At 57.0% G+C, this 24,166-nt stretch overlaps 2 protein-coding genes across 2 annotated transcripts in view; one reads left to right on the top strand and one right to left on the bottom strand.

Moving 5' to 3' along the window:
* On the top strand, positions 1-21,984 carry IPO13 (importin 13). The gene is made up of 19 exons (XM_018072262.2): positions 1-758; positions 6,242-6,382; positions 6,551-6,692; positions 7,684-7,850; positions 8,180-8,300; positions 8,609-8,756; positions 8,922-9,103; positions 9,796-9,822; positions 10,571-10,705; positions 10,938-11,081; positions 11,482-11,562; positions 12,150-12,287; positions 12,384-12,480; positions 14,319-14,371; positions 20,490-20,556; positions 20,724-20,782; positions 20,912-21,001; positions 21,157-21,338; positions 21,452-21,984. Exons 1-19 carry the CDS (start codon positions 85-87, stop codon positions 21,549-21,551), a joined length of 2,748 nt encoding a protein of 915 aa, XP_017927751.1. The 5' UTR covers positions 1-84; the 3' UTR covers positions 21,552-21,984.
* A 478-nt stretch (positions 21,985-22,462) lies between these two features.
* DPH2 (diphthamide biosynthesis 2) overlaps positions 22,463-24,166 on the bottom strand; it is a 4,800-nt gene continuing 3,096 nt past the window's right edge. Inside the window, exons 2-4 of the mRNA XM_029959769.1 lie at positions 23,416-24,160; positions 23,110-23,295; positions 22,463-23,015 (exon numbers count right to left, since the gene is read on the bottom strand). Of these exons, the coding sequence (XP_029815629.1) occupies positions 22,885-23,015; positions 23,110-23,295; positions 23,416-24,160 (1,062 nt within the window). The 3' untranslated portion in view covers positions 22,463-22,884. The remainder of the gene's footprint in view (positions 23,016-23,109; positions 23,296-23,415; positions 24,161-24,166) is intronic.

Genomic DNA, 24,166 nt, shown 5'->3' with positions numbered 1-24,166 from the left:
GTGCTTCCCTCTCTCTTCCAGGCTCTCCATCAGCTGTATTACGACCCAAACATCGAGAACAAGAACTTGGCTCAGAAATGGCTTATGCAGGCACAGGTGTCCCCCCAGGCATGGCACTTCAGCTGGCTGCTTCTCCACATGGACAAGGTGCCCGAGATCCAGTACTTTGGTGCCAGCGCTCTCCACATTAAAATCTCGCGTTACTGGAATGACATCCCTGCTGACCAGTACGAGAGCCTCAAGTCGCAGCTCTTCACCCACATCACCCGCTTCGCCAGCGGCTCCAAGATCGTGCTGACCCGGCTGTGCGTGGCCCTGGCCTCCCTGGCGCTCAGCATGATGCCAGACGCCTGGCCCTGCGCCGTGGCAGACATGGTGCGCATGTTCCAGGCGGAGGACTCCAATGTGGACGGGCGAGCGCGGTGCCTGGCGCTGCTGGAGCTGCTGACGGTGCTGCCCGAGGAGTTTCAGACCAGCCGCCTTCCGCAGTACCGCAAGGGGCAGGTACGGAGTGTCCTGGCGCAGGAGTGCGGCTCTGTCTTCCCTTTGCTGGAGCAGCTGCTGCAGCAGCAGGACTCCCCGGGTTTCATCAAGCAGAAGGTGTTGAAGTGCTTCTCCAGCTGGGTTCAGCTGGAGATCCCGCTGATGGACTGCGAGAACCTCATCCAGGCAGCTTTCACCTCTCTGCAGGACCCAGAGCTCTTTGACACAGCAGTGGAGGCTGTGGTCAATGCCATTTCCCAGCCCGATGCCCAGAGGTAAGGGCAGCCTCTCCTGTGTGCTGCAGGCTGGTGCTCCTGGGCATCAGTGGGGGAACGGGGTGGGAAGGTGGGCCCTGGAGGTAATGATGGCAGGGTTTAGAAGTGGGAGAATGTTAAAAGCAACTGGAGGCTATTGGTTTCTCATGGTTGGTCCTGGAAGGCTTTGCACTGTGGTTGACTTGTAGGAACTCATAGTCTTGAGCAGCTGCAGCCCATGTCCACCCTTGCCTCTCAAGCAGACGAGGATGCTCACTTCAGGCCCCTCGTGTCAGATCCTGCAGCAGCTGACCAGAGAGCAGCTGCCTGGCTCCTGCCAAGGGGAGTTGAGAGACCCTCCTCTGCCTCGTGCTGCTGATCCAACCAAGGAGCTGATTCAATGCAGAGATAATAAAACCAGATCTGTCGGTTTTCTCCCTCCCCCTGGCTCCAACAGCTTGTGCCAGCCGAGGATTTGTCCTTTGTCTGTGGCCATGGCTGCCCCTGGAGCAACTGAGCTGGGAGCTGGGGCTGGGTAAGGTCCTGCTGGAGCTGCGCCGTGGGGCTCCAAGCTCGTCTGCTTGGCTGCGTTCTCTGAGCGGCTGTCAGCTCTTGGGACCAATGCCTGCAGAAGGGAGAGTACATCTCCAGTTCCTGTGGCCTCATCCCTTCCTGGCTGCTTAGCAACCTTCCCCTGAAGAGGAGGGTTTCCTTGAAGGCTGGGCTGAGCTGCTGCCACTGTGCATCCCTGTGCATCGCTGCGCATCGCACAGGCTCTGACCCTCTGCAGCGGTGGGAATGATGCTGCTGCTGCAGCTGTGAGCCCTCCTCTTGGTTTAGGGCAGGGGCAGCCAGTGTGTTCCCCAGCTCTAGGGGCTGCCCTTTTCGATTGCATCTGTAGGGGTTGCATCTGTAGGCTGCAAGTCCTGGTGCACAAAGGGACCTGTCAGGATTTTAGTGTGCTGCTGGGTGTGGGGAGGGTTTGCCTCGTGCTAGCATTCAGAAGATGACAACAAGCTGCTTTTTCTTGTGTCTAGCAAGGGTTGAGGACCAGCCCAAATCCTTGTAGTGGGTTTGGTGCAGAAAATGAAAAGGTATGAGAAGGTCACCTGCAGTTCTGAAATGTTGGACTCTATCTTCCTCCTTTCCGTTTCCCTTGAGTCTCAGAAGTCCCTTGGGTGTCATTCCATACCTGTGTGCAGGAGCCTGGCCCTACAGCACTGTTCTTTGATTGCATTAAAAGGCTGAGTTTTCTGTTGAGCTTTCCAAGTGAATTTTGCTGAGAAGTGCGACTGACTGTGGGGTTTCCTCTCTGCTCCTGCACTGACCCTGCCATGCAGCTTTTGGCCCATTTGGTCCTGCCATGCTGGATGCTCCCTTACAGCATCATCAGTACTTGCTCTCCATCCTTCTTCCTGAAGGCATCATCAGCCATGGCAGAGCACCCTCCTGTCTGTAGCCGTGCGGGCATGGCCAGGCCAGGGCAGGCAGCTGGCCTGAAAGGCTGCCCAGTGTGTAAGCCGGGTGCAGCCCCTGCCCCCGGGGTGTGGGGACAGCAGTGGCATTGTCACAGGGACGCCCTGCCAGGCGGCGTGTGGTGTTGGCTGCTTCCCAGCCCCGGTGGGCTCTGTCTTCCCCTTTGTCCCTTGTGTCCTCTATCCTGTGTTCCTCCTCCCGCTTCCCCTGGTACCGGCTGTCCCGCCCCTCTGGCTTTGTTGCTCAGCCGAAGTGGATCCAGCTCTTCTCAGAGCCCCCAGGGAGTCTCCTGACCTTTTTCTCTCTTATCTTGACAGTCTGGGAGATCCCTGCTGTGTTTCAGCTGCTCTCTTCCTCCAAGGTCTCTCGCCTTTGTTTCTGCAGGGCCCTTGGCTGCAGGCTCGGAGCATCCTCAGCGCTGGGCTGCTGGCATGGTCCTCTCCAGAGTTTTGTAGGGCATTGCTTCATGAGAGGGTTAGCCTTGGGGCTTGCCACTTTCCCATGGATTCCCTGAGTGTTTTGGACCCCGTGTCTTTCCCCCCTTGCTCCCTCCCAGCTGTCTTCATTGGTGTTGCTGCAGAGGTGATCATGCAGGTGTGCTTCTGCCATCAGCAGAAGGGTCAGTGGCTCATGAACTTGGCTTCTGATGCTGAGGGTTAGGTAGCCCATGGGTCATCTTCCCAGGGGAGCACCACCTTGCAAGGTACCTCTCACACTGCAGCATCTGTGTCAGGTGGAGAAGGGCAGATGTGACCTCATGGGCAAGGACCACCTGGCCCTGGTGCTGCCTCACTCTTGGGTAAGTCGCTTGTGCTGGCAGCTCCCGTTTTCCTACTTGCAAGCAGCAGCAGGTAGTTTCCTCAGTTGCCTCAGAGGTGTTACTAGAGATGATGCACCAGAGTTTCGTAGGTGCAAAGCGTTTGATCTCCTTACCTGGCAGACAGGTGGGAGCCGTCTGTGCCCAGAGAAGGGGGTATCCTGGGCATTGCTTGAGCCTGGATGCCACTCCTCTGTTAAGATATGGTGTTCCTGAGAAGAAACCTGGGAGGCTGGGCCAGGAGCTGGCACTGGAGCATTTCTGAGCACACCTCTGCTCTCAAAGGTGGTGGGAAGCTCCTGAGTGGCAGGAGGGGAGGAATGGAGATACTGTTGCATCTCATTTGCAGAGGAGAGGCTTGGGCTGGATTTTCCGTCTCATTTGAGGATTATCCCCTGAGCTAAGTGGGTCAGAGAGCCTGGCAGCGTGTGCTGCAGGGGGAAAGCTGGCGTGTGGCACTTGGACATGCTCCTGTAGTGCAAAGGGTAGTGTTGGAGTGGGGTGGGGACCTAGAGGTACATGTAGACATCGAGTATGCCTGTGGTGGGAGTTACAGGGTGTGGATGTTGGACACTGAGTTGCCCCTCTGAAAGCAGCAGGGTGTTGCTGCAGTGGTGGAGCTGGCAGGATTGCCTGGTGTTCAGCCCATCCCTTTCTGGGCTTGGCACCTGGTGCTGAATTCCTGAAGAGGAATTTTACTTGAAGAGTTTTCCAAGAGCTTCATTAGAAACAGGTTTTTAATAAGATTGTGTTAGTGTCTTATCAGGATGTGGTTCAGATTTTGGATGAGGAAGGGTAAGATTGTCCCATATGAGCTGCCCATATCTCCCATCTGGAGGTTGTCCCCCACACTGTGGTGTGGTTTGGGTTGTGGGAAGAGCAGAAGGACGTGCTGGTCCCGTGGAGGGAGCTGCAAATGCTGCAGTTCAGTGGGCTTTGAGAAGGGCCAGACAAACTCAGGAAAGCAAAATTTGCTCAGCTGCTAAATACCAGGATAGCAAATCTTGCTCAGGAAGGCTAAGACAAATGACTGGAGGGAAATACATGGGCAAGAGTCACCACATGACTGCCATGTTCATATACTCTTTCACAGGCATTCCCAGTTTTTGGCTACTGGAAACAAGCCGCTCAGCTGGGCATCCAGGGGCTTGTCTGAGCTGGGATGGTTTTGTCTTCCTCTGCCTGACACTGAGAGGTGCTGGGGGTGGGAAGTGGTGGCTGGCAGCAGGGATAGCAAATGCAGTGTCTGCCTCCTTGCCTGGGGCAAGCTCTGCACCTGGTCAGGGATGTGGCATCAGCTGGTCACTTGGGCTGGGTAGCAGCACGGACCTGGTGGAGTGACCTGGGGCTCCCTCTCCTGCTCTATCTGACTTAACCATGGGTCTTGAGTGACTGGTTAAAACAATTCACCTAGAGCAAACACTTCCCTCCTGCCTGGGGACCCTTGCATCCAAATTGCCCTTACGTCTGCAGAGCAGTGAGCAGAGCAAGGTGCTGATCAGGAGACATGGTTCACCCAACGTTTTCTAGAAGTCTTCAGTATAGAAGTCTCCAACAATGGGATTGCAGCATGGAACCAAATCCAGGTGGTTATTTCTGTTGGCTGTGCAGGGAGCCCAGAGGAACAACTCAGGTCCAGGCATCTGCACTGTATTTCAAGGTAACCAGCAGAAGCAAGATCCTTGTCATAAACTCCTGAAGTCATAAAAATATTCCTAGGGCAATGTGTGCCCAGTGCTGTGGAAGAAGGATGACTTTACCCTACACTGGAGCAGTGCAAGGTTCCCTGTGCCTTTTTGTCTGGGCACTGCCCTGGTTCCCTTGGGCTGACCCTGCACGCAGCATCAGTTCCCAGGGAGAGAAGCTGGTGAATTTCCAAATTCTCCATTATCACGTTGCTCCCACACTGCTACATGCATCCCTCACAGGGCATCAGAGGCTTAAAAATGGTTTATACAAAAATACCTGTCCCCTTTGCTGTCTGATTTCCTCTGGGGGAGAGGGGCGAGGGGAGGCTGACCCCCAGCAGCACAGAGGGGAAGCTGGGACGACCACTGGGACTGGAGGCACCGTGTTCCCTCTGTCTTCTCTTGCTGACCCAGAGAGAAAGCTGCCACCACCAGCACAACTCTGTCCCTGCACTGATGGCACCAATGGCTTTGTTCTCTCCTAAGTCGTCCACAGCCAGAGCTGCTCCGGGGTGGACGTGTGGCTGTCCTGCTGTCAGCACTCACATCCCTTCCCCACGGTGGGCACAGCAGAGCTGGCATCATGTGTGCCTCCCACTCCGAGCATCCTTAGCCCCGCACCTGCGTGTGGGGGGCAGGCAGAGCGCGCACGCTGCGGCTGCAGATAACACGCCTGGGCGGGCAGGGAAATGGCAGGGAGAAGGCAGGCTGCTCATCAGCCTCCGGCACGGCCTCTCTCCGGGGGCCCTGGGCTGCCTTTCACCTTGGCTGCCTCCTTCTCGTTGCCTTGGTTACCATCCCTTACAGGCAGCGGTGCGGAGGGGAGGCTGATGTGCGGGGTGGGAGGTGGGAGGGCTGTGCTGCGCTGGGCTGCGGCAGCCCGGGAGGGTGGGCCAGGGGCTGTGCCAGGGGGCCAGCGTTCTGCTTGGGTAGGAGTCCCCAGCGGTGGCTGCCCACTTCATCCCAGACACAGTGCACGGTCGGGATGTGCCCGAGCTGGAGAGTCCGTGGTTTCCCACTGGCAGCTTGGGCTGCCTCTGTGCAGATCCGAGGAGCCTGGGCTGCCCTCTCACTGTTCTCCGGGAGAAGAGCCTGCAGGTCTGCCCCTCTCACTGTTCTCCCACTCCCCATCGAGGCTGCTGTGCAGGCACAGCTCAATCACAGGTGGTAGCAGTGACAAGCTGGGGGTGCTGGCAGCCCTGCCAGCAGGTTTGGGTGAGCACAGGCAGGGGCCCACACCATGGTGCATTGGGGATTTGCACAGAGCTGATGGCCACTGGCTCAGCCCTTCTCTTCGCTTACAGAGGCTCTGCTGCAGCAGTGCTCAGGGCTTCAGCTTTTGACCCGATGCCACAGGCTGCAAGGAGAGTTCATGTAAGCAGTAAAGGCTCTCCTGGGTGCATCCCACTGCACAAAGCAGCCTTCAAGTTGGGAAAGCTGGGCAGGAGCCCTGGGAGAGCATCGGGAGGGCTTGCCCATGCCAGCAAGGTGATGCCTGGCACTGATTCAGGCTATGCTTGCAGGTATGTGAACACCCTCCTCAAGCTCATCCCGCCCGTGCTGGGGCTCCAGGAGCAGCTGCGCCAGGCAGTCCAGAGCGGGGACATGGAGACGTCACATGGGATCTGCCGAATCGCTGTGGCCTTGGGGGAGAACCACTCCCGGTGAGTGCTGGGGATGGTCCCCAGGAGAGGGAGTGAGCTTGGAGCAGCCTCCTATTCCCCACGAGCTGCTTTGTCTGTGTCCTGTCCTGCACCCAGTGTCATATGTCAGGGCAGAGGAGCTGGGCTCACAGTGGAGGTGCCATTCTGACTGTGCTCTCTGCTTCTCAGGGCCCTCCTGGACCAGGTGGAGCATTGGCAGAGCTTCCTGGCCCTGGTCAACATGATCATGTTCTGCACTGGCATCCCCGGACACTACCCCGTCAATGAAACCACCAGCTCCTTGACACTCACCTTCTGGTACACGCTGCAGGTCAGTGGCCATCGTGGGCAGCCTGCCTGGGCCCTGCCCTCCAGGCAGGGCTGGAGGCACCAGTGCGTGGGGACTGGGGTCTGGCCTGGCTGTGTTTGGTCCCAGGGATTCCCCATGTCCCCACTCCTTGCCCTGCACTTGCAGCTGCCGCAGGGCACATACCTAGGAAGTGCTGGCCCCATGGCTTGCTTTTTCTGGCACCAGTCTTCCTTAGAAGACTTAGAAGTGTGAGCCATCCTTTAAGGACCTCATTAACACAACTAATTAAAACTTCATGTTAATTTTTTTTTCCCCAGCAGCAGACCTGGTTGCTTAGCTCCTTGCTGGGCGCCTGCAGCAGGCAGGGAGGAGAGCATGGCTCTAGTGGCTGCCCAGTGTGGGGTCCCTCTCCCAGGGCCAGTGTTCCTGTGCCAGCAGAGCAGCCCTGCCTCGTCGTGCTCTATTTTTAGCTCCTGTTCATCCCTCAGCTCCATTCCTCCGAGATCTAATGTGGTGTGGCTGAGTGTGGGCAGGGAGGAGGGTGAAGTCGCTGCCGTGCAGGCAGCTCCTCTGCTGCATGAGGCCAGGCTGAGGCTCCCACTGCCTCTAGCGGCTTCTCTGGATAGGTCTGAGGTTATGGGTGCAGGCAGGAGAGCACTGTACTCAGGCATCCATCCCAGCCTGCCTCGCAGCAGTCTGAGGCACATGTGCTCCTGGTGCAGGCTGCTCCTGAGGCTAGGATGTGGCAGGGCACTGCCACCCCTTATAACCGTGCTATCTGAGGGTCCATCCAGCTGCTGGGGCTTCTGGCATCTTGCCTTCAGATAGTGCTGCCACTGCAGAAGGGTTCAGCATCAGGTGAACCTCAAGGAGCTGGAAATGTGGCCTCCAAGGCATGACAGGGCTTACCAGCCCTGGGAATTGTCCCTGAGTCCCTTATGCAGCAAGCACGGTAGCTCTGTTTTCCTTTCACTGCAACACCTGATGTATTTATTCCTCCTCTGGCCTCCAGGATGACATCCTCTCCTTCGAGCCAGACAAGCAGGCAGTGTACCAGCAGGTCTACAGGCCTGTCTACTTCCAGCTGGTGGATGTGTTGCTGCACAAAGCCCAGTTCCCCTCTGATGAGGAGTACGGCTTCTGGTCTTCGGATGAGAAGGAGCAATTTCGGATATACAGGTACAACTGCGAGGTTTGGGTTTGCTTTTCAAGCAGGTGAGGATGCAGGCAGCATCCTGCCACCCTGGAGGTTGAGTGCTGTGGGATGAGTCAAGGAGGGACACAGAGGAGATTCCCTCTGTCAAGAGCTCTTTTGGTGGTGGTGGTGATGTAGAAATGAGCTGGTGTTTTGGCACAGCACCAGTTGCCCTGCCCAGGAATCCATGGGATCAACTCTGTGTTGGGGCAGTGTGCTTGTGTGGGCAGCAGGAGGGAAAGTAGTGTGTCCACACATGGAGCTCTCTCTGCGTGGGCTGGGGACAGCATTTGGAGACCCGTTTTCTCTGCAGGGTGGACATCTCTGACACGCTGATGTATGTGTATGAAATGCTGGGTGCTGAGCTCCTGAGCAGCCTCTATGACAAACTGGGACGTCTCCTGACCAACACAGAGCAGCCGTCCACATGGCAGGTGAGCGAGGGGACCTGGGTGCCAGGCTGAGAGCTACCAGCCCCTCAGGGACCTGCCCTCGCCATGGGGCATTGAGAGCAAAGGGGCATGACAGAGGTGAGGAGCATGAGCACCTTGCCAGCACATGTGGAGGCTCTCTGAGGTCTGCTGGGGAGAGGAATAGGTCTTCTGCCTCCCTGTCCTTAGCGCTGCCAGGGATCAGCCTCCTCAGCCACCGTGGGGCATCTGAGCTGGTTCTTGGAGCTGGGGCTGGGTTGGACATCAGGGGTCAGTGCATGGCTCTGACAGTGTCTCTCCTGCCCTGGCAGCACACAGAGGCCTTGCTCTATGGCTTCCAGTCCATTGCTGAGACCATTGACGTAAACTACTCCGATGTGGTGCCAGGACTGATCGGCCTCATTCCCCGGATCAGCATCAGCAACGTGCAGCTCGCCGACACCGTCATGTTCACTATCGGTGAGGTCTTTGCTCGCACACAGGCTGGGCTGGGGAGGGAAGGCTCCTCTGAAACCACACCTGCCCAGCAACACTAGTGGTGAAAAGCAAAGCTGAGCATCCTGGGACGCAGGGAGCAAGAGCCTGCAGTGCAGTCCTGCAGTCTGATCCCGTCTGTGTTCGCAGGGTCCCTGTCCGAGTGGCTGGCTGATCACCCCGTCATGATTAACAACGTGTTGCCGCTGGTGCTCCAAGCCTTGGGCAACCCTGAGCTCTCCATCTCCAGCGTCTCTACCCTGAAAAAGATCTGCCGGGAGTGCAAGTACGACCTGCCACCTTATGCTGCCAACATTGTCGCCGTGTCGCAGGTAGGAGCTGGATGCAGGTGGATGTGGGATGGTGACCTGGAATGTGCTCCGTGCACACCCTTTCCTTTGCAAGGATCAGGGCAGGGGGACACAAAGGAGCAGTTCAAGGCATCTTGCTTTGCCTTGTTGGGAGGAGCATCCTGCCAGCTGTGCACCCACCAGGCAGCTAGTGCCACCTGGGGGGCATCCTGGTGGTCAGGCCTCTCCTTGGAGACTGAGCTGGTCCCTGCAGTGCTGGGGCAGCTTGTCCTGCAGTCCTTCTTGGCTCTCAAGATTTAGAACAGATGGGGCTCAGAGTCTCGAGGCACAAGGAGAAGGGCTGGTCTTGGGTGAGTTGCCAGAGTGTGCATGGGAGCAGAGAGGTGGAGGGCATGACTCTCTGCTTTTAGAGCCTGGGGGACACTGTCACTGGAGTAAGGAAACCCTGGCTGAGGTTGACTCCTTGAGCCATCCTGCTGTAGAGCCCATCCAAGCCAGGGGCTCCCCTTGCTGGGTGGCTGTGTGGGCTGGTTCGCTTATCAGGGGACAAGGATTTTACTTCTTGCCTGTGGTGTGTTGTGGGGAGTCCATGATGCTTGTCTGTACCGGTACTAGTGTTGGTTGTGTTCTTATCTCCTGCATCAGTCCTCCTTCCTGGAAGTCAAGGGGCTTTCTGTAGCACTCACCCTCCTCTTTCTCTTTCCTTTTGGCAGGAGGTGTTGATGAAGCAGATTCACAAGGTAAGAGGCTGACTCACACCTCTGGCTGGTTCTGTTTTCTCCCCCCGTGCCCCCTTAGTCATGCTCAGCTGAAGACATGAGGGGTGCCATGGCAAGTTGAGCTGTCCCAGAGGAGAGCTCAGGGCTGCCTCCATGGTGTGCAGGACTGAGGGAAGCTGCTGGTTGCCTCTTGCTGTGCTGCCACGCTTCAGCCACGTGGGCTGGGATTGTGCTGGGGGGTATGTCCCCTAGAGAGGGAAGTGCCCAAGGAGGCCTAACTCTAGCAGTTTGCAGTCTCTCTAAACCCGAGGATGCCAACATGGCAGGCATGTCTTCAAGAGGAAAAAGAAGGGAGATAAGTGTGGGGACAGAGCCCTGGCTCTGCCTGTGACTGGGACAGGGTGGGATGCTCTACCCCACAGGAGCTGAGACAGGCTGTGCAAAGGATGGTGTCTCGAGGTAGGGTGAGTGATACCAGCATGGAGATCTCTGGACACCAACTGGTCTTTCCTTGGCGGGTGCTGGGAAGAGGCCATGTGTGCTGATGGCAGAGCTCCTGTTCCCTGGGAATAGGAGCTGGTAGGGAGCTGTTCCCCTCTCCTGCAGTGAGATGCACCTGGAGTGACCCAGATGGAGCAGCTCAGGAGCTGCAGCACACCAGTCCTGGCTTTGCTGGCTGGGCCCCTGGCAGCTGTCTGAGTTAGGAAGTGCGTGGTAGGGCTGCAGGCTGGGCAGTGACCTGCCCTGTTGTGCCTTCTCTCTGTCACAGACAAGCCAGTGCATGTGGCTGATGCAGGCTCTTGGTTTCCTGCTTTCTGCACTGCAAGTGGAGGAGATCCTGAAGAACCTGCACTCCCTGATCACCCCTTACATCCAGCAGCTGGAAAAGCTGGCTGACGAAACGGTGAGTGCCTGTGTGCTCTCTCCCTCCAGAAGCAGCTTTCTCTGTTGGCTGTGGCCCTGGAGCTGCTGTGCTGAAGCACCACTCTGAAACATGGGCTCAAGAGAGAGCACAGTGCAGGGAACCCCTCTCTGGCACTTTGGCTCTGCAGTCCTGGTTCCTCAGCATCCCAAAGACATGACTGTGATTGAGCAGTGCAGTCCATGTCATACTTTGGCTTTATTTTCCCTGGCAGCCCAATCCCTCCAACAGGCTGGCCATCATCCACATCCTGGGCCTGCTCTCCAACCTCTTCACCACCCTAGACATCAGCCACCACGATGATGACCATGAAAGCACAGAGGTCAAGAAACTGCCAGTGCAGCAAGGACCCAACCCAGTGAGTAGAGTGGTAGCTGATGCTCTCTGTGACAGCCTGGCCAAAGCCTTGCTATTCACTGCTGGTGCCATGAAAAGGGGATTAATGGGGAATACAGTGTGGGAATACCAGCAAGAGAGTAGTGCTCGTGCATTTCAGCTAAAACAGCTCCTTCAGCTCATCCCACCACTCCTGAGGTGGGCAGAGGGGACTTGCCTCTTGGATGCCTCTTGGCTGGGTAGTGTTCTGGGTACTGCCTGCCAACTGTGAGCATGCCAGGCTGCTTCAGAAAAAAACTGCCCAGCTTTGGAGAGGGGAGGTGGTGCCCGAAGATTTGAGTCTAGGCCATGCTTAATCTTGAATCTTGCCCCCCCCAGTGCTGTAGGAACCAATTCTCTTCAATGTCTCTCGTTCCTTACAGGTGGTGGTGGTTCTTCAGCAAGTCTTCCAGCTCATACAGAAGGTTCTCAGCAAGTGGCTGAATGATGCCCAGGTGGTGGAGGTAATCAGGCTTCACCTGTGTACTGCCTGCAGCTCTGTCTGTCCTTGCAGACCTGAGTTGGAAACAGCAAAGGACAGGCTCTGGGTGATGGCATGTGAGACAGATGTCTTGCTGGGTTGTCTAGACCAGTGGTGCTTGCTGTCATCAGCAGTGCCTGGCCATTCTTGTCTGTCTTGTGCCTCCACCAGCTCTATTCCTCTGCAATACCAGAGGCTCTTCCATGAGCAGGGAGATGGGATCTGCCCAACCTGTGTTCCCTAAGAGGATAGCTCTGTTCTGACCTGGACCTGTGCCATCTGGTGTTTGTCCAGTTTGCTCAGTCCAGTAATGCCCATGTGCAGTGTCTCACCAGCTGCTTCTCCCTGGCCCCCAGTGAACCTTCCTGCTGTGATGGGAAGATGTTTCCTGGTCACTGGCAGCATCCTGTGCTGCAGGGCAGGGCACTGGTGTCAGAGCAGGTCTGAGCTCTCTGCCTGGCTGGTCCCCATTGCCAGGTCTTCCCTCCCCTGGAACCAATTCATCAAGCCCTGACCATCAGGAGAGATCTCCTGATGCCCATTGCTCATGCAGTCCCTCTTCTCCTGCAGTCTGTCTGTGCCATATTTGAGAAGTCTGTGAAGACCCTCCTGGATGATTTTGCCCCCATGGTGCCTCAGCTGTGTGAGATGCTGGGGCAGATGTACAGCACCATACCCCAGGTCTCTGCCATTGAACTCACCCGGCAGGTACAGAGCTGTGCTTGGGACTGGGGCTGCCGCTCCCAGGGAGGCTGGGGATGTGCAGGACCAGCAGCAGCTTCAGTCCTTCTCTCTCTCTTGCAGCTGGTTCACATCTTTGCCCATGAGCCTGCCCACTTCCCTCCCATCAAGGCCCTCTTCTTGCTCGTTACCTCAGTCACACTGACCCTGTTCCAGCAAGGTACGTAGGATTAACCCCTCTCTGCGCTGGGGCTGTTGTCAGGCTTTTGCATGCATGGAGTCTGGAGGCGTCAGGAATGGCTGTTTTCACTCCTAGCTAAGCTAATGGGGCCATCTCTCTTTCTTGGATTCATCCCAACCCCTGGAAGGTGGGTGCCTTCCCTGAAGGGCAACAGAAGCAGGAAACCCCTGGGTGCTCTGGGAAACCTCTGTACTGCCATGACAGCCCTGCTTCTGCAGCAGGGCTGGGTGTCACATGCTGCAAGGGTCGAGCCGGAGCTCCAGTCCAGCTTAGCATTGAGGCTCTGCCCCCAGGGAGATCCTGGGGCTTCTCTGGAGGCCAGCACTGCTTGTAGTGGCCTGGAATCAAGCCCTGGTATGAGCAGGAGGATGTGTGTGTGAATATCTGGGAAATTACCTTTTCTGGTCACCTCAGCTGGCCACCGAGTCACCGCTGTGATGCTGAGGATGCTGGCATCCTCCTACAGGGCAGGAGCCCCCCTTTGGCTCACTGCCCACCCTACAAAAAGCAAATGGGGTTTAGAACAGGCTCCTTTGCACCACGGCTCCCCTCAGCAGCTTGGTGACTTGCCCTGTGACAGGGACAAATGTATGTTGGAGCTGCTGGCTCTGGTCCTTCAGCACCACCACATGCGGTCCCCAGGGGATCTTTTCCTTTGCTCACAGCCCGGTGCCAGGTAGGGCGATGCTGTCCCCCATTTCAAGGCTCAGAGCTCTCTAAAGAGGTGGGGGGAGGCATGAGGACCCTGCCTCATCATCACACCATGGTCTGAGCAAATCCCACTGCGCTGAGGTGTCACTGGGATCAGGAACAAGCCAGCCAGGCTTACCCGGATGTCAGGTCCCTGCTTGTGCCAGCGGTGTGTGGATGTGTCTGTGCTGGAACACTTTTGCCTTGGTGCCAGGGAGGTGGTGATGCCTCCGGGCAGCAGCAGGCAGGGAAGGGGACAGAGCCCTAACTGTGCCAACACTCGGATGACAGCTTTGCTCAGGCAAGCAGCTGTTCAGCTTGGCGTGTGCCCAGGGCTGTCCCCTCTGGCAGGGGGCCAGCTCTGAGCAGGGCGAGCCCCTTCTGCTGAGCCCACGGGGGCAGGAGAAGGGGGGGATGCCTGACCCCACAAGGACCAAGACGTGAGTGTGCACAGTCAGATGCCAAGGTAGGGTGAGTGGTGCTGGCACAGAGACCTCTGGGCACTGAGCTGCTCTCCCAGGAGGATGCTGGAGGAGACCTCCAGGAGGGACCTGGACTCGCGGTCTCAGAGACCATCTGGGAATGGGGTGGGTGTCTGTGCCAGGGACTCCTGAGCAGCTGATGCTGGTGAGAAGCATGTGCACGCCTGAGCCCAGCCAGGTCCGTCAAGCGTTTGCTGAGGTGTTGTCGTTCACTTGCAGTTACCTTCCAGGACCAAACAGTGCTCTGAAGACACCCGCTCAATCCCCACAGTGCAAAAGCTCTAATTCTCCTTGTGGAGATGGTGCCCAGCTAGCCCCTGCTCCTCCTCTTCCTCCCCAAGGACATGAAGATCTCCTCCTTGGCTCTGCAGCACCCAGGTGCTAGGTGGAGACCCTGGGGCTTTAGACCCTTTCCTTTGCGGTTTCTTTCTGTTCTTGGGTTCTCCAAGTTTCATGATTTTTTGTATGTTTTGTTTCTTTAACTTGCTTCAAGCTGCTCATGTTGCCCATCCCCTTCCCCACACACCCCTCCTCCCTTACACTCCTGTTTTCACTTGTAAATTCTTTCTGTATCACATAACTATATGATGTTGAGTTGCTGTTTGTATGATTTTTCTCTTAAGTTACATCTTTATTATATTTTAGGGCCCAGGGATCATCCTGATATTGTTGATTCATTTATGCAACTCCTGGCACAGGTGTGTTTTAGTTTCTTATTCATTCACTTTCTGTTCTCTCTCTTTCTCTTTTTAATTCAATTTAAACCTATTTTTAGCTTTCTGTTGACAACGTTTTTTTTTTCCTTTTAGTTGAATATCGAGTTTCTCCATCTGTTTCCGTGGAAGTTGAAAACAAAACATTCTCCTTTAGTTCTGGGTTCACACCATCCCCGGGGCAGTGCCCTCCTCTGCAGGGCAGCCTCCAGCTGCCACCCCCTCGCCGTGCAGAGCCGGTGTGGGGTGCTTGGGGCTGCTGCTGCTGCAGTCACCCTTGGGTGACAGACAAATTAGAGCATTAGGTGGATGTTTTCTGACCCATTTACCTGCCCTCTGATGGGTCCTCTGGAGCGGGGACAGGCTGACCTGCTGCCTTGCCCCAGGGCCAGTGGGAGGAAGCCCCTGCCCGCAGGAGCAGGCAGCTGCCAGGGTTTGGTTCTGAGCAATCTGCTTGTGGTGGCATCTGCACCTGGCAGGTGCCACGTGTCCTCCTGCCCCGGCAGCCTCTCGGGGTGGTGGCAGCTCCTGCACAGGGAGCTGCTGGCTCGGTGGTGCGTGGGGACGGTTTGTGCTGACGTGGCAGGGGCCGTGGGCAGGCAGGTGGGGCTGGCACTTGTGTCAGGGCTGGCGGTGGGCAGGCAGGGCCAGTGCTATGCTGTGTGTGTATATACACCTGTTGGGAGCAGCAGGAGCCCAGGGTGCTCCTCAGCCCACCATGGCCCTTGAGGGAGAAGCCCCCATGTCCTTGATGTACTCAGTGCCCCCATCAGAGATGTGTTCCCTGACACCTTCCCAGAGGTAGCACCTACCCCTGTCAGAGTTGCTTTCTGCTGTGTTTCTGTAACAGAGAGACCTCTAATCACATGTGCTGTGCAGGAATGGCCCCCCCACTGAGGCAGCTCCCAGAGCTGTGGCCTTCCTACCCTTGCTGGCAGCCCGGGGAGGGCACCTGGCATGTCCAGGTGCTAAGCTGTCAGACCCCTCTGACCCTCCCACAGGTCCTGAGAGATGGAGTGGGCAAGGGGGCTGCATCTCACACCCCGGGCAGGATCTGCTTCACATGGTTCTCACCTTGATGCCCAGATCCTGCTGAGACCCATTGCAACTCAAATCCATATTGCAGCCTTTTCTTCCCTGCTTTTTGTCTTGAAAGACGTAACATAATCAAGATTATCAGAAAGCATTCGCAGCTTTTGCCCTGCTTTTGGTTTTGGAAGCAGTGACCTTTTAACAAGGGTTTTGAACACAATGGGAGGATGGTAAATGGGGTCTGTGCATGAGGTTCATGGTGGTGTCCTCATTGCTGGCAGGACCTCTGTTCAAGCACTGTGCCTGGTCTGGGGCACAACATTTATGTAGGTACAGACCAAAAACCACGGAGAAAATCATCTGGGAAGATGACCACCTTGTACATGTGGTGGGGAGGAAAAAGCTGATGGGAGCCTGAGGAACTGATGAGAGTATGAGTCTTGGAATGTGTAAAAGGTAATATCCCAGTTGTAGGTAAATTTCCCTTTTCTGTTCTTGAGTGGGACAAACAGTAACAGGTAAAGGATCAAGGTCTGGCAGTAGGACATGTTTCTAAGAGGGCAGGGAAGCACTGGAAGATCACTTAGGGAGCTGCTTTTGCATGGAGCTCTTGAAAGGACTTAACAAGCCTGTTGCTCTTGGAGGGCAGGTAAAGATGATCCTGCTGGGGTGTAGGGCATCAAGTGACTCCGAGAAACCCTCCCAGGGCTACTGTTGTTTCTTTAGAAAGTGCTGAGTTTCTGTCTCACTTGGGGTCCTCCTCTTTGTCTGGACACAGCATATTTGTGCTTTCTTGGAGAGAAAAAGGCAACCGTGCTGCATTTCCACGGGATGTGCTGTGAGGCCGAACACCAGCCATCCTGGCTGCTGGGAAGCTGTTCCTCACTGTCCTCGTGGGCAGGATCTGCAGGCAGTGCTGGGCAGTGTGCTGGCAGCTGGCCCTGTCTCCTGTGTGCGGATCTCCAGACAGCCTGCATCCTTCAGAGGCACTCCTGCAGGAGCAGCTCAGAGGCTCCTACCTCCGTGGCTTCTCCATCTTGGATCACTGCGAGACATCTGACATCATGCTGCCAGCCCGACACCACCCACTCAAGACCTGTTGTTTTCCTGGGCTTTTTATTCCAGCAACCCCACAGAGACCAAAGGATCCCATCCCTGTCCTCTCTCTTCATGCATAGGACTGAAGGTTTCCTCCTCTTCCCTGGCCCACCCCTCCTCACAGACTCATGATCTGGTGAGATGCTTTGAAACCCCTCAAGAATTGGCCTTGCCATCCCCGATTGATTCCTTGCTCTCAGGACTCCGAGAGCTGTCTGATGGCAGAGGTGGGTCCAGCCTGTCCTCTTCCAGAGGACCATTCTCTGCAGTGATGCTGTTGAGCATTTGTAGATCTGAGGATCTTCAGATCTCTTCAGATCTGATTTTCACATGGTGAGGGCTGTGTTTTTATCCCAGCCTGCTCTGCCTGCAGACCCTTTGGCAAAGTAATGCATGTTCCGGAGCAGCAGTGAGTTTGGACCAAGAGTGTGTCAAGGTGGGGACTTTACCATTTCCCTGACCATCTGTTTATGTGGTTGATCTCCTTGGCAGAAGGAGAACCTGTTTCAAATTTGTCTGGTTCTTCCAGACAGGCAGGCAGGTTTTTTGTCCTCTCTGCCAGAAAGTACCTTCTTTTAACTCAGGAGAAGCTCTTACCTCGTGATACCTGCACATCAGTCCTCTGTCACCAGCTCACCTGTGTGTGTGACAGGACTCCTGCTGACTTTATCTTTGGGCTTGGTGGGACTGCCCAGTTGGTGCAGCTTATCCTTTTGCCACAGTGTTAATTGTCAGCCCACTCTTGACCATGGCTGTCTAATCACAAGAGCATGCTGGCTTAAAAACAAATGTCTTACACATGCCAAAGACAAACAAAGTTATCGCACTACTTGAAGCTAAGGATAAAATAAGCAGCCTGCCATAAGACTGCGTGGAACAGTGCCAGCATCCTTTGCGATGAGATTGTCCTCAACTGCTCCCTTCCCGCCTCTGCCGTGTGCTGGGATCAGTGCAGAGCATCACTGCTGCACTGCCCGAGGGGAGCATCCCACCTGGAGGGCTGTGGGGCTCAGTTCCACCCGTGCATCCAGAGCACCAGTGCCCAGGACCACACAGCCCATGGTGGCTGGGGCTTGTGCCCAATCTGCATTGGCAAAACCAGGCAGGTTCTGGTGTTTGGGAGCTCTCATCCTCTCCCTGGCCAGCAGGTAACACTTAAGTGTGTCCTGGTTGCAGGTAGGTTTTGGTGCTCTCCAGCCTGCCTTCCCACTAGGGCTGCAGGTGCATCAGCTCTGCCCTAGCAGGCCTTCCTTGCTTGTACAGACCTTTGGAGCAGTTTGGTGACTTCCCCTGACAGATCCCTGGGGCAGGCTGGATGAGCGGGGCCTCACCAGGCAGAAGATGCACAACTGACCTTCTGTGATGGCAGGCAATGCCTGGCCAGGCACAGCCAGCGTCATCCCCCACCTCCCTCCCTTCCTGGGCTGGTCCAGGCTTCATGCATCAGTCCTTGAACTCTTCACCAAAGCTGCTCCAGCCAGCCTCAGAGAGCCCCGTGGAGGACATGGGTTCAGCATGCCCTTGCTGAGGCTGACTGCTCCTGCCTGGCCATCCTTATGTGCCCTTCTCAAAGCAGGAGGCTCTGCAGTGCCAGGTGTGTGATGTGGGAAGAGGTTGGTCGTACCGGACACAATGGCTTGATCTGTGTTCTGGAGAGCTGCAGGAACTGGTGGTGGAGCCCCCCCATCCCCTGTCCACGGGGTTTGGTGTCCCTTCCATGCCTGTCTGCCTATGAAGAGATGGGCACAGAAGAGCCTGCTCTGAAGACCTGTGTGAGGATCTCCCAGCTGCTGTGGACAAGAACCCAAAATTCTCTCTGTGCCAGCCTGCAGCAGAGTTCTTGTTGGAGAGCCAATGCCTATCTCTTAAGTGGCTGCTCATGCAGAGGATGTGGGGGGGACTTTGAAAAGATTTAAAGACCTCTCCCCATCCCAGAAGATGTGAGCAGAGCTGCTCTGGCAGGAGAGGGGGTAGATGGGCTGGCAGTAGCAAGTCCCAGAGTTGGAGGAGGCTTCCTGGTGCTAGGAAAGAGGACCTACCTGGTTCTGCTTTCTTATGGGAGGAGCTTCACAGGCCCCATCTTGTGGGGGTGAAAAGCATCTTTCTTTACAACAGACATGTGTATATGTGCCCAGGTCTGCCCTGGGCTTGCACTCCGTGCAAAGTGTCCTATGGGACGGAGCCCTCCCAATACTGGCATGCTTTTCCCCACGGCACTGACAGAGTGAGGAGGAGGTGCTTGCAGTGAGTCTGCAGGAGAGCCTGGGGGGCTGTGCCTGTGGCAGGTCTGCTTTGGCTGGGAGAAGCACGCTGCAGGTAGGTGGCAACCTGAGCACTTGGGAAGACTCTTGTGCCAAATGGAACACTCACAGCATGCAGGACTTGGGTTAAAACCAGCCCCATGGACGGGCAGGGTAGAGGAACCTGCAGCTGGGAGGTATCACGGGAGCCAGCTGCCCTGGAGCAGCATGATACTGAGGGAGAGGTTTGTGGTCCCTGCTCTGGAGTCCACAGCAGGGCCCCAGCAGGGGTAGTCTCCATGGCTAAAACTACACCATCTCTTGCACAAGCAAGTGTTTGTCCTGTATGAGGGCAGCTGGACAGCAGCAACCTCAATGAGTGGATGTGTTTCTAAACCATTGCCCAGCCAGTATCTCGCCTTCTGATGTTGGTGCCAGCACTTCAGGAGGGACGGTGCACAGCCTGTATATACACACACAGGTATAACATGGCCCCTGATTGCCCCAGGGAGCTCTGGCAGGGAAGCAGTTCCCTGTGATTGTGCCTTCTCTGCCTGGTACAGCGATGCCTTCGGTGCCCAAACCTGAGTCCTCTCTTGCAGTACGTGATACAAAAGGTCAGAAAGGAGATGAGGTCACCCTCAAACCTGCTCCTCAGCTTCTTGGTTTCCAGCATTTTAACTGGGCAGATGGCTGTGGATTTTCCCTGTAGAAGAAGGGGTGGGAAATAAGTGTGTTTTGCGCCAAGTAGAGACCACAGGGGCAGATGACTGTGTTCTGCTGGCTGAAAGCTCTCCCTGCTTTCATCCCTGGGAGCAGGACTGGAGGGTGGCAGTGGCCTCGCACACAGCTCAGCTGCCTGCCCTGGTGTCCTGCTCTCTGAGCTCCAGGCACAGAGCAGGGCTGCTCCAGTGCTGTGGCTGCTGTCCTGGTCTTGCAGTGACAGCAGGGCAGGAGGCATGGATGCCATCCCCAGCGTTTTCTTGCAGCAGAGGGTATGGTGGTCAGGGCATGCATGTGGCTGCCTGATATAGCAGGGCTCACTGAGGCAGGTTGGAAACCCTTCCCATGGAGTGGAAGGTGCAGACTGAAACATTTCCACCCAGTAACTGCTCAGTGCCAGCACCAGGGGCACCAAGTCACTGCACAAGGTGCCACAGCTCAGGGTGTCTCCAGCAGCAGTGCCTGACCCCCACAGAGGCTGGTGGAATCACTGTGTGGCTTTAACAAAAACAAAGCTTTCCTGATCTCAGACTTGCTGCTCAGGAACTGCCAAGGAACGTTGGCATCTCACTGTCGTCTGGGGCTACTGCTTGAACCAGTTGCTGTGACCCCCAGGGATGCCAGCATCTTCAAGAGGAGAGGAGCAAACCACGCAGGTGGCTGGTCTCTGCTGAGCCCCACATGGCTGCCCTTGTCCTGGGAGCGGCTGCCTGGTCTGCTCTGGTGGGACAGGAGCCCTCTGTGTCCGAGTGTTTGTGTGGACACCACTGTGGCACCTTTCCTCAGGTCCTGGGCAAGCTGCCTGGGTGTTTGAATGACATTCTCTTGGGGGGGAAGGGGTGGGTAAAGTGATGGTTTCCTGCTGTAGTGTGTGAATCTGCTGTTTGCTGTGGGTGTGCCCAGGTAAGTGTGTGTCCAGGCAGAGGCTGGCTGGGGCACTGGGTTCCTCGGAGGCTTCCTGGGTGCCTCTACAGCACTGGGTTCATGCTACCTGTCTGTGTGCCTTGCAGGCTCTGAAAAGGAAGCCAGACCTCTTCCTGTGTAGCAACCTGGATGTCAAAGCAGTGTTTCAGTGTGGTGAGTACCATGAGCATGGACATGTGCTCCAAATCACTCTGAGGAGAAGCCAGCCTGCTGGTCCTGTGGAGCTGGGTGCAAACCAGCCCAGGGCTGGGGACTACAGGGCTGATTTGGAACGGTGAGGGAGTTTTTTGGCTGCTAACCTGAGTGATTTTTGCCTGCAGGTGTCCTTTCACTCAAGTTTCCTGAGGCCCCAACAGTCAAAGCATCCTGTGGCTTTTTTGTGAGTATCGTGGCGTTGTGCAGCCCCTTCTGAGAGGTGGGAGGGCAGGAGTGGGGCTGAGGTTTGGGCAGGGGTGCTGCAGTGTGGTGCTTGTGCTGGCACTGAGCAGGCCTGGGCTCTGTGTTGCAGACGGAGCTGCTGCCCCGCTGTGGAGAGATCGCCCCGGTGGGACAGGTCGTGCACGAGAACGGCAAAGTGCTGCTGCAGGCAGTGCTGGAGGTGAGAGACATCAGGAACACGGGCTCCCCGGGCAGCTTTGGGCTTTATTCCTGAGCAGCACCTTCTGAGCCAGGGGCAGTGAGCCCAGGAGCATCTGGGTGGGAGCAGGGAGGGTGACACCGGGGGCTCAGCATGTTCTGTTTGCTCTGGGGCAGGGCATTGGTGGCCAGGCTTCCCGCAGCCTCATGGATCACTTCGCAGAAATCCTCTTTGCCTTGAACAAGCACTGCTTCAGCCTCCTGAGCGTCTGGATCAAGGAGGCCATGCAGCAGGATGGCTTCCCCTCGGCCCGTGTCACTCCAGAGCAGAAGGAAAACTTCAGCCAGCAGATCCTCAGGTTCGTGTGCCACTTGCCGCAGTTGCTGTGGCCCACATATGGTAGGAACGACCCCCCTGCATGGCCTGGTGCATCCCTCCTGCTTCATGTTTGTCCCCCTCCCTCTGTCTTAGCAGAGAGCGTGTGAACAAGCGGCGAGTGAAGGAGATGGTGAAGGAGTTCACCTTGTTGTGCCGAGGGCTGCACGGTACGGAGTACACAGCAGACTACTGAGCACCTGGCCAGGACCGCGGACAATTTGCCTGGACCAGCTCTTCCCTACAAGGAAGCCCCCCCACCCCCTGCCCTGCTGCAGTACGGCTCATAGAATAACCCTCCACCTAGAATTAACCCACTCGGGACGCTCCTCAGCTAGATTTGGTGGCCGCATCTCGGTGTCAGCATCTTTGTTTCCCCCAGCATGCTCCCTCCTCGCAGGGGACAGGAGTGCCGGCTGCAGGAGGTGGTGGCGGGGCAGGGGAAGCCTGGGCAGGACTGCCCCCCACCTGGGCTACCAGCCCTTCCCCAGCCCGTGCCCCGGGGCGGGGAGGCTGCCCCGTGCCTGCAGCAGTGGCTGGCTGGGCAGGGGGGACGTGCCCCCTGCTTGTTTGTATGTGTGGTTGGGAGGGGGGAGGCCCTGCACCTAATTATATTAAGAATATTTCTATGTTGTGGCTGTCATTATTGCAGTGCCCAGACTTTGCGTGCCCCTTGACTCGGGGGAAGAGCCCAGTAGAGGGGGTTAAATCAAGGTTGAGATGCCTCAACACCTCCCTGGCTTTCGGGAGGGATGGCAAAAGACAGTCTGTCCTGCTTGCCCTGCTCTCCTGCCTGCCATGGAGCAGAAACAGTCCTGCCCCACATGAGAGGGGGGACTACACCCCTTCCAAATGTAGGATCCTCCCACCAGCAGAGGATGTGTGTGCCCTATTCCCTGTTCATCACAGGAGCAAAGCAGGCTTGCTCATGCTTGGAGCCCTCCTGCCCTTGCCTTAGTGCCCCAGCCCAGCCTGTGCTCTCATTCCTGGGGGTCCCAGTTCTGGTTTTCTGTTCTCTCAGGCTGGTTTTAGCCTGTACACAGAGCTGTGCTCCCCAAGGGGGCACCATAATCTGTTTTATCACTCTGAAACAGCTAGTATCACCCATTTGTGCTCCTCAGGCCGTGTTTTATTTTAAAGAAGGGTTCACTCACAAGTCCTCTTCAGTTCAGCTTCAGTCAGCAGCAGCAGCCCACAAAGGCCTAAAGTCCCAGCACTGTCAGCTCTTGCAAAGCTGTGACCTTTCCATGTAGGGCCAAAGCTGCCCTGGACCAGGGATCCCTTGGAGGCCAGGTCTGGGCCACATATCTGGCTCTGCTGTTGCCCTGGGCCATGAGCCTCAGGGTGACACAGGCATTCCCAAGCACATGTGCAACTCCTGCTCTCCTGCTGCAGTACTACTGACCCACCAAGGCTGCATCCAGCACAGGGGCAGCTGGCAGCAGGTCCAGGCCCCTGTGGGTCTAACACCCAGTGGCAGGCAATGCCCAGGGCCCTGCTCCTGGCTCGGTGCTGATGGTGCTGCCAGATCAGGGTTGCTCACACCCTTCGTCCTCGTAGGCAATGGCAATCCCTCGCCGGCCCTGCACAGCCTTGGAGACGGGCGTCTGTCCCAGCTGCTGCTCCAGGCCCCGCCAGCTGCGGGACTCCAGGAAGGAGGCTGGGAGGAGAGAGAAAGGGAATTGTTACTGGGAGCAGGGAGGCGGTGCTGCCCCTGCACCAGGGCTCGGCCCCACCACGAAACCAACACAAACCAGCAGGGCTGATCTCCGCGAGGGCCCGAGTCTGGTCCCTGCAGGCCAGGGTGGTGCTGGGGGGCAGCTGGGAGGCCGGGGGCTCGCAGAGGTGGGCAGCTCTCATCTCTCCCGTGATCAGCGAGATGTCGGGAATGGCCTCCGCTGCGGGGATGGCCGGTGGGAGCTCCATGTGCGCACAGGCACCTGCCAGAAAACAGCAATGTTAGCCTGGTGGTATGTCTATCCTGGAGCTCGCCCTACAGGCATGGCAGCCGGGCAGGATGCACTCTGGAGGGCACTGGGCAGCTGGTCTGTAGCTGATACCCGGCAGCAGGTCTCGGAAGTCTGTGAGGTAGCTCCCTGTCCACTCTCTGGCTGGGTTACAGGCCAGCTCCAGCTCGTAGGGAGTCACAACAGGCCGGTAGAAGTCACTGGAGTCCAGGAGGGAGTTCTGAGCGCAGGCCACCAGGACAAAGATGTCCACCTCCGGGAAGTTGGCCAGCTTGGCAGGGTTGGGCTTCCCCACGGCCAGGGTGTAGCTGCGTTTCCCGGCACGGCGCAGCAGCTCCCGGAGACGCTGCAGCAGGGCCAGGTACCCCACCACGCCCAGGGTGCCCACCAGGATCCCCACCACACGTGCGTCCCGCGCCCGCTCCACCAGGTACAGGCGGCGCATCAGCGCCCGGTTCACATTGAGGGTCTCGTGGCGGCCGCAGCCCGTGGTGGGGTCGAAGGAGCTGAAGGGGCAGCGGTTCCAGGTCAGCATGAAGTTGGTGAGGGCCAGGCCCTCGGCCCCCACGTAGAACATGGCGTAGTCCTGCAGCCCCCCTGGAGCCTCCACCAGGAACCGGCGGCCAAACCTCCGCTCCTCCCCAGGCAGCGCAGGGGCAGGAGGGTCCCCACACTCCAGCCTGGAGAAGGTGATGTTGGGATACTCGGGGCACAACTGCTGCTCCAGCTCACCTGAAGGGAGAGAGGAGTGAGAACTAAACACGGCCACAAGTCCCGAGCCGCAGAAGGTGGGACAGAGCAGGGGAAAGGAAAGGACAGAAATCAAGGCTGCCGGTGTCTGTGG

The sequence above is a fragment of the Manacus vitellinus genome, unplaced genomic scaffold (assembly GCF_001715985.3).
Source record: "Manacus vitellinus isolate BGI_N305 unplaced genomic scaffold, ASM171598v3 scaffold_21_pilon, whole genome shotgun sequence".
NCBI classification, from domain to species: domain Eukaryota; kingdom Metazoa; phylum Chordata; class Aves; order Passeriformes; family Pipridae; genus Manacus; species Manacus vitellinus.
This window is presented reverse-complemented; position numbering and strand designations above follow the sequence as displayed.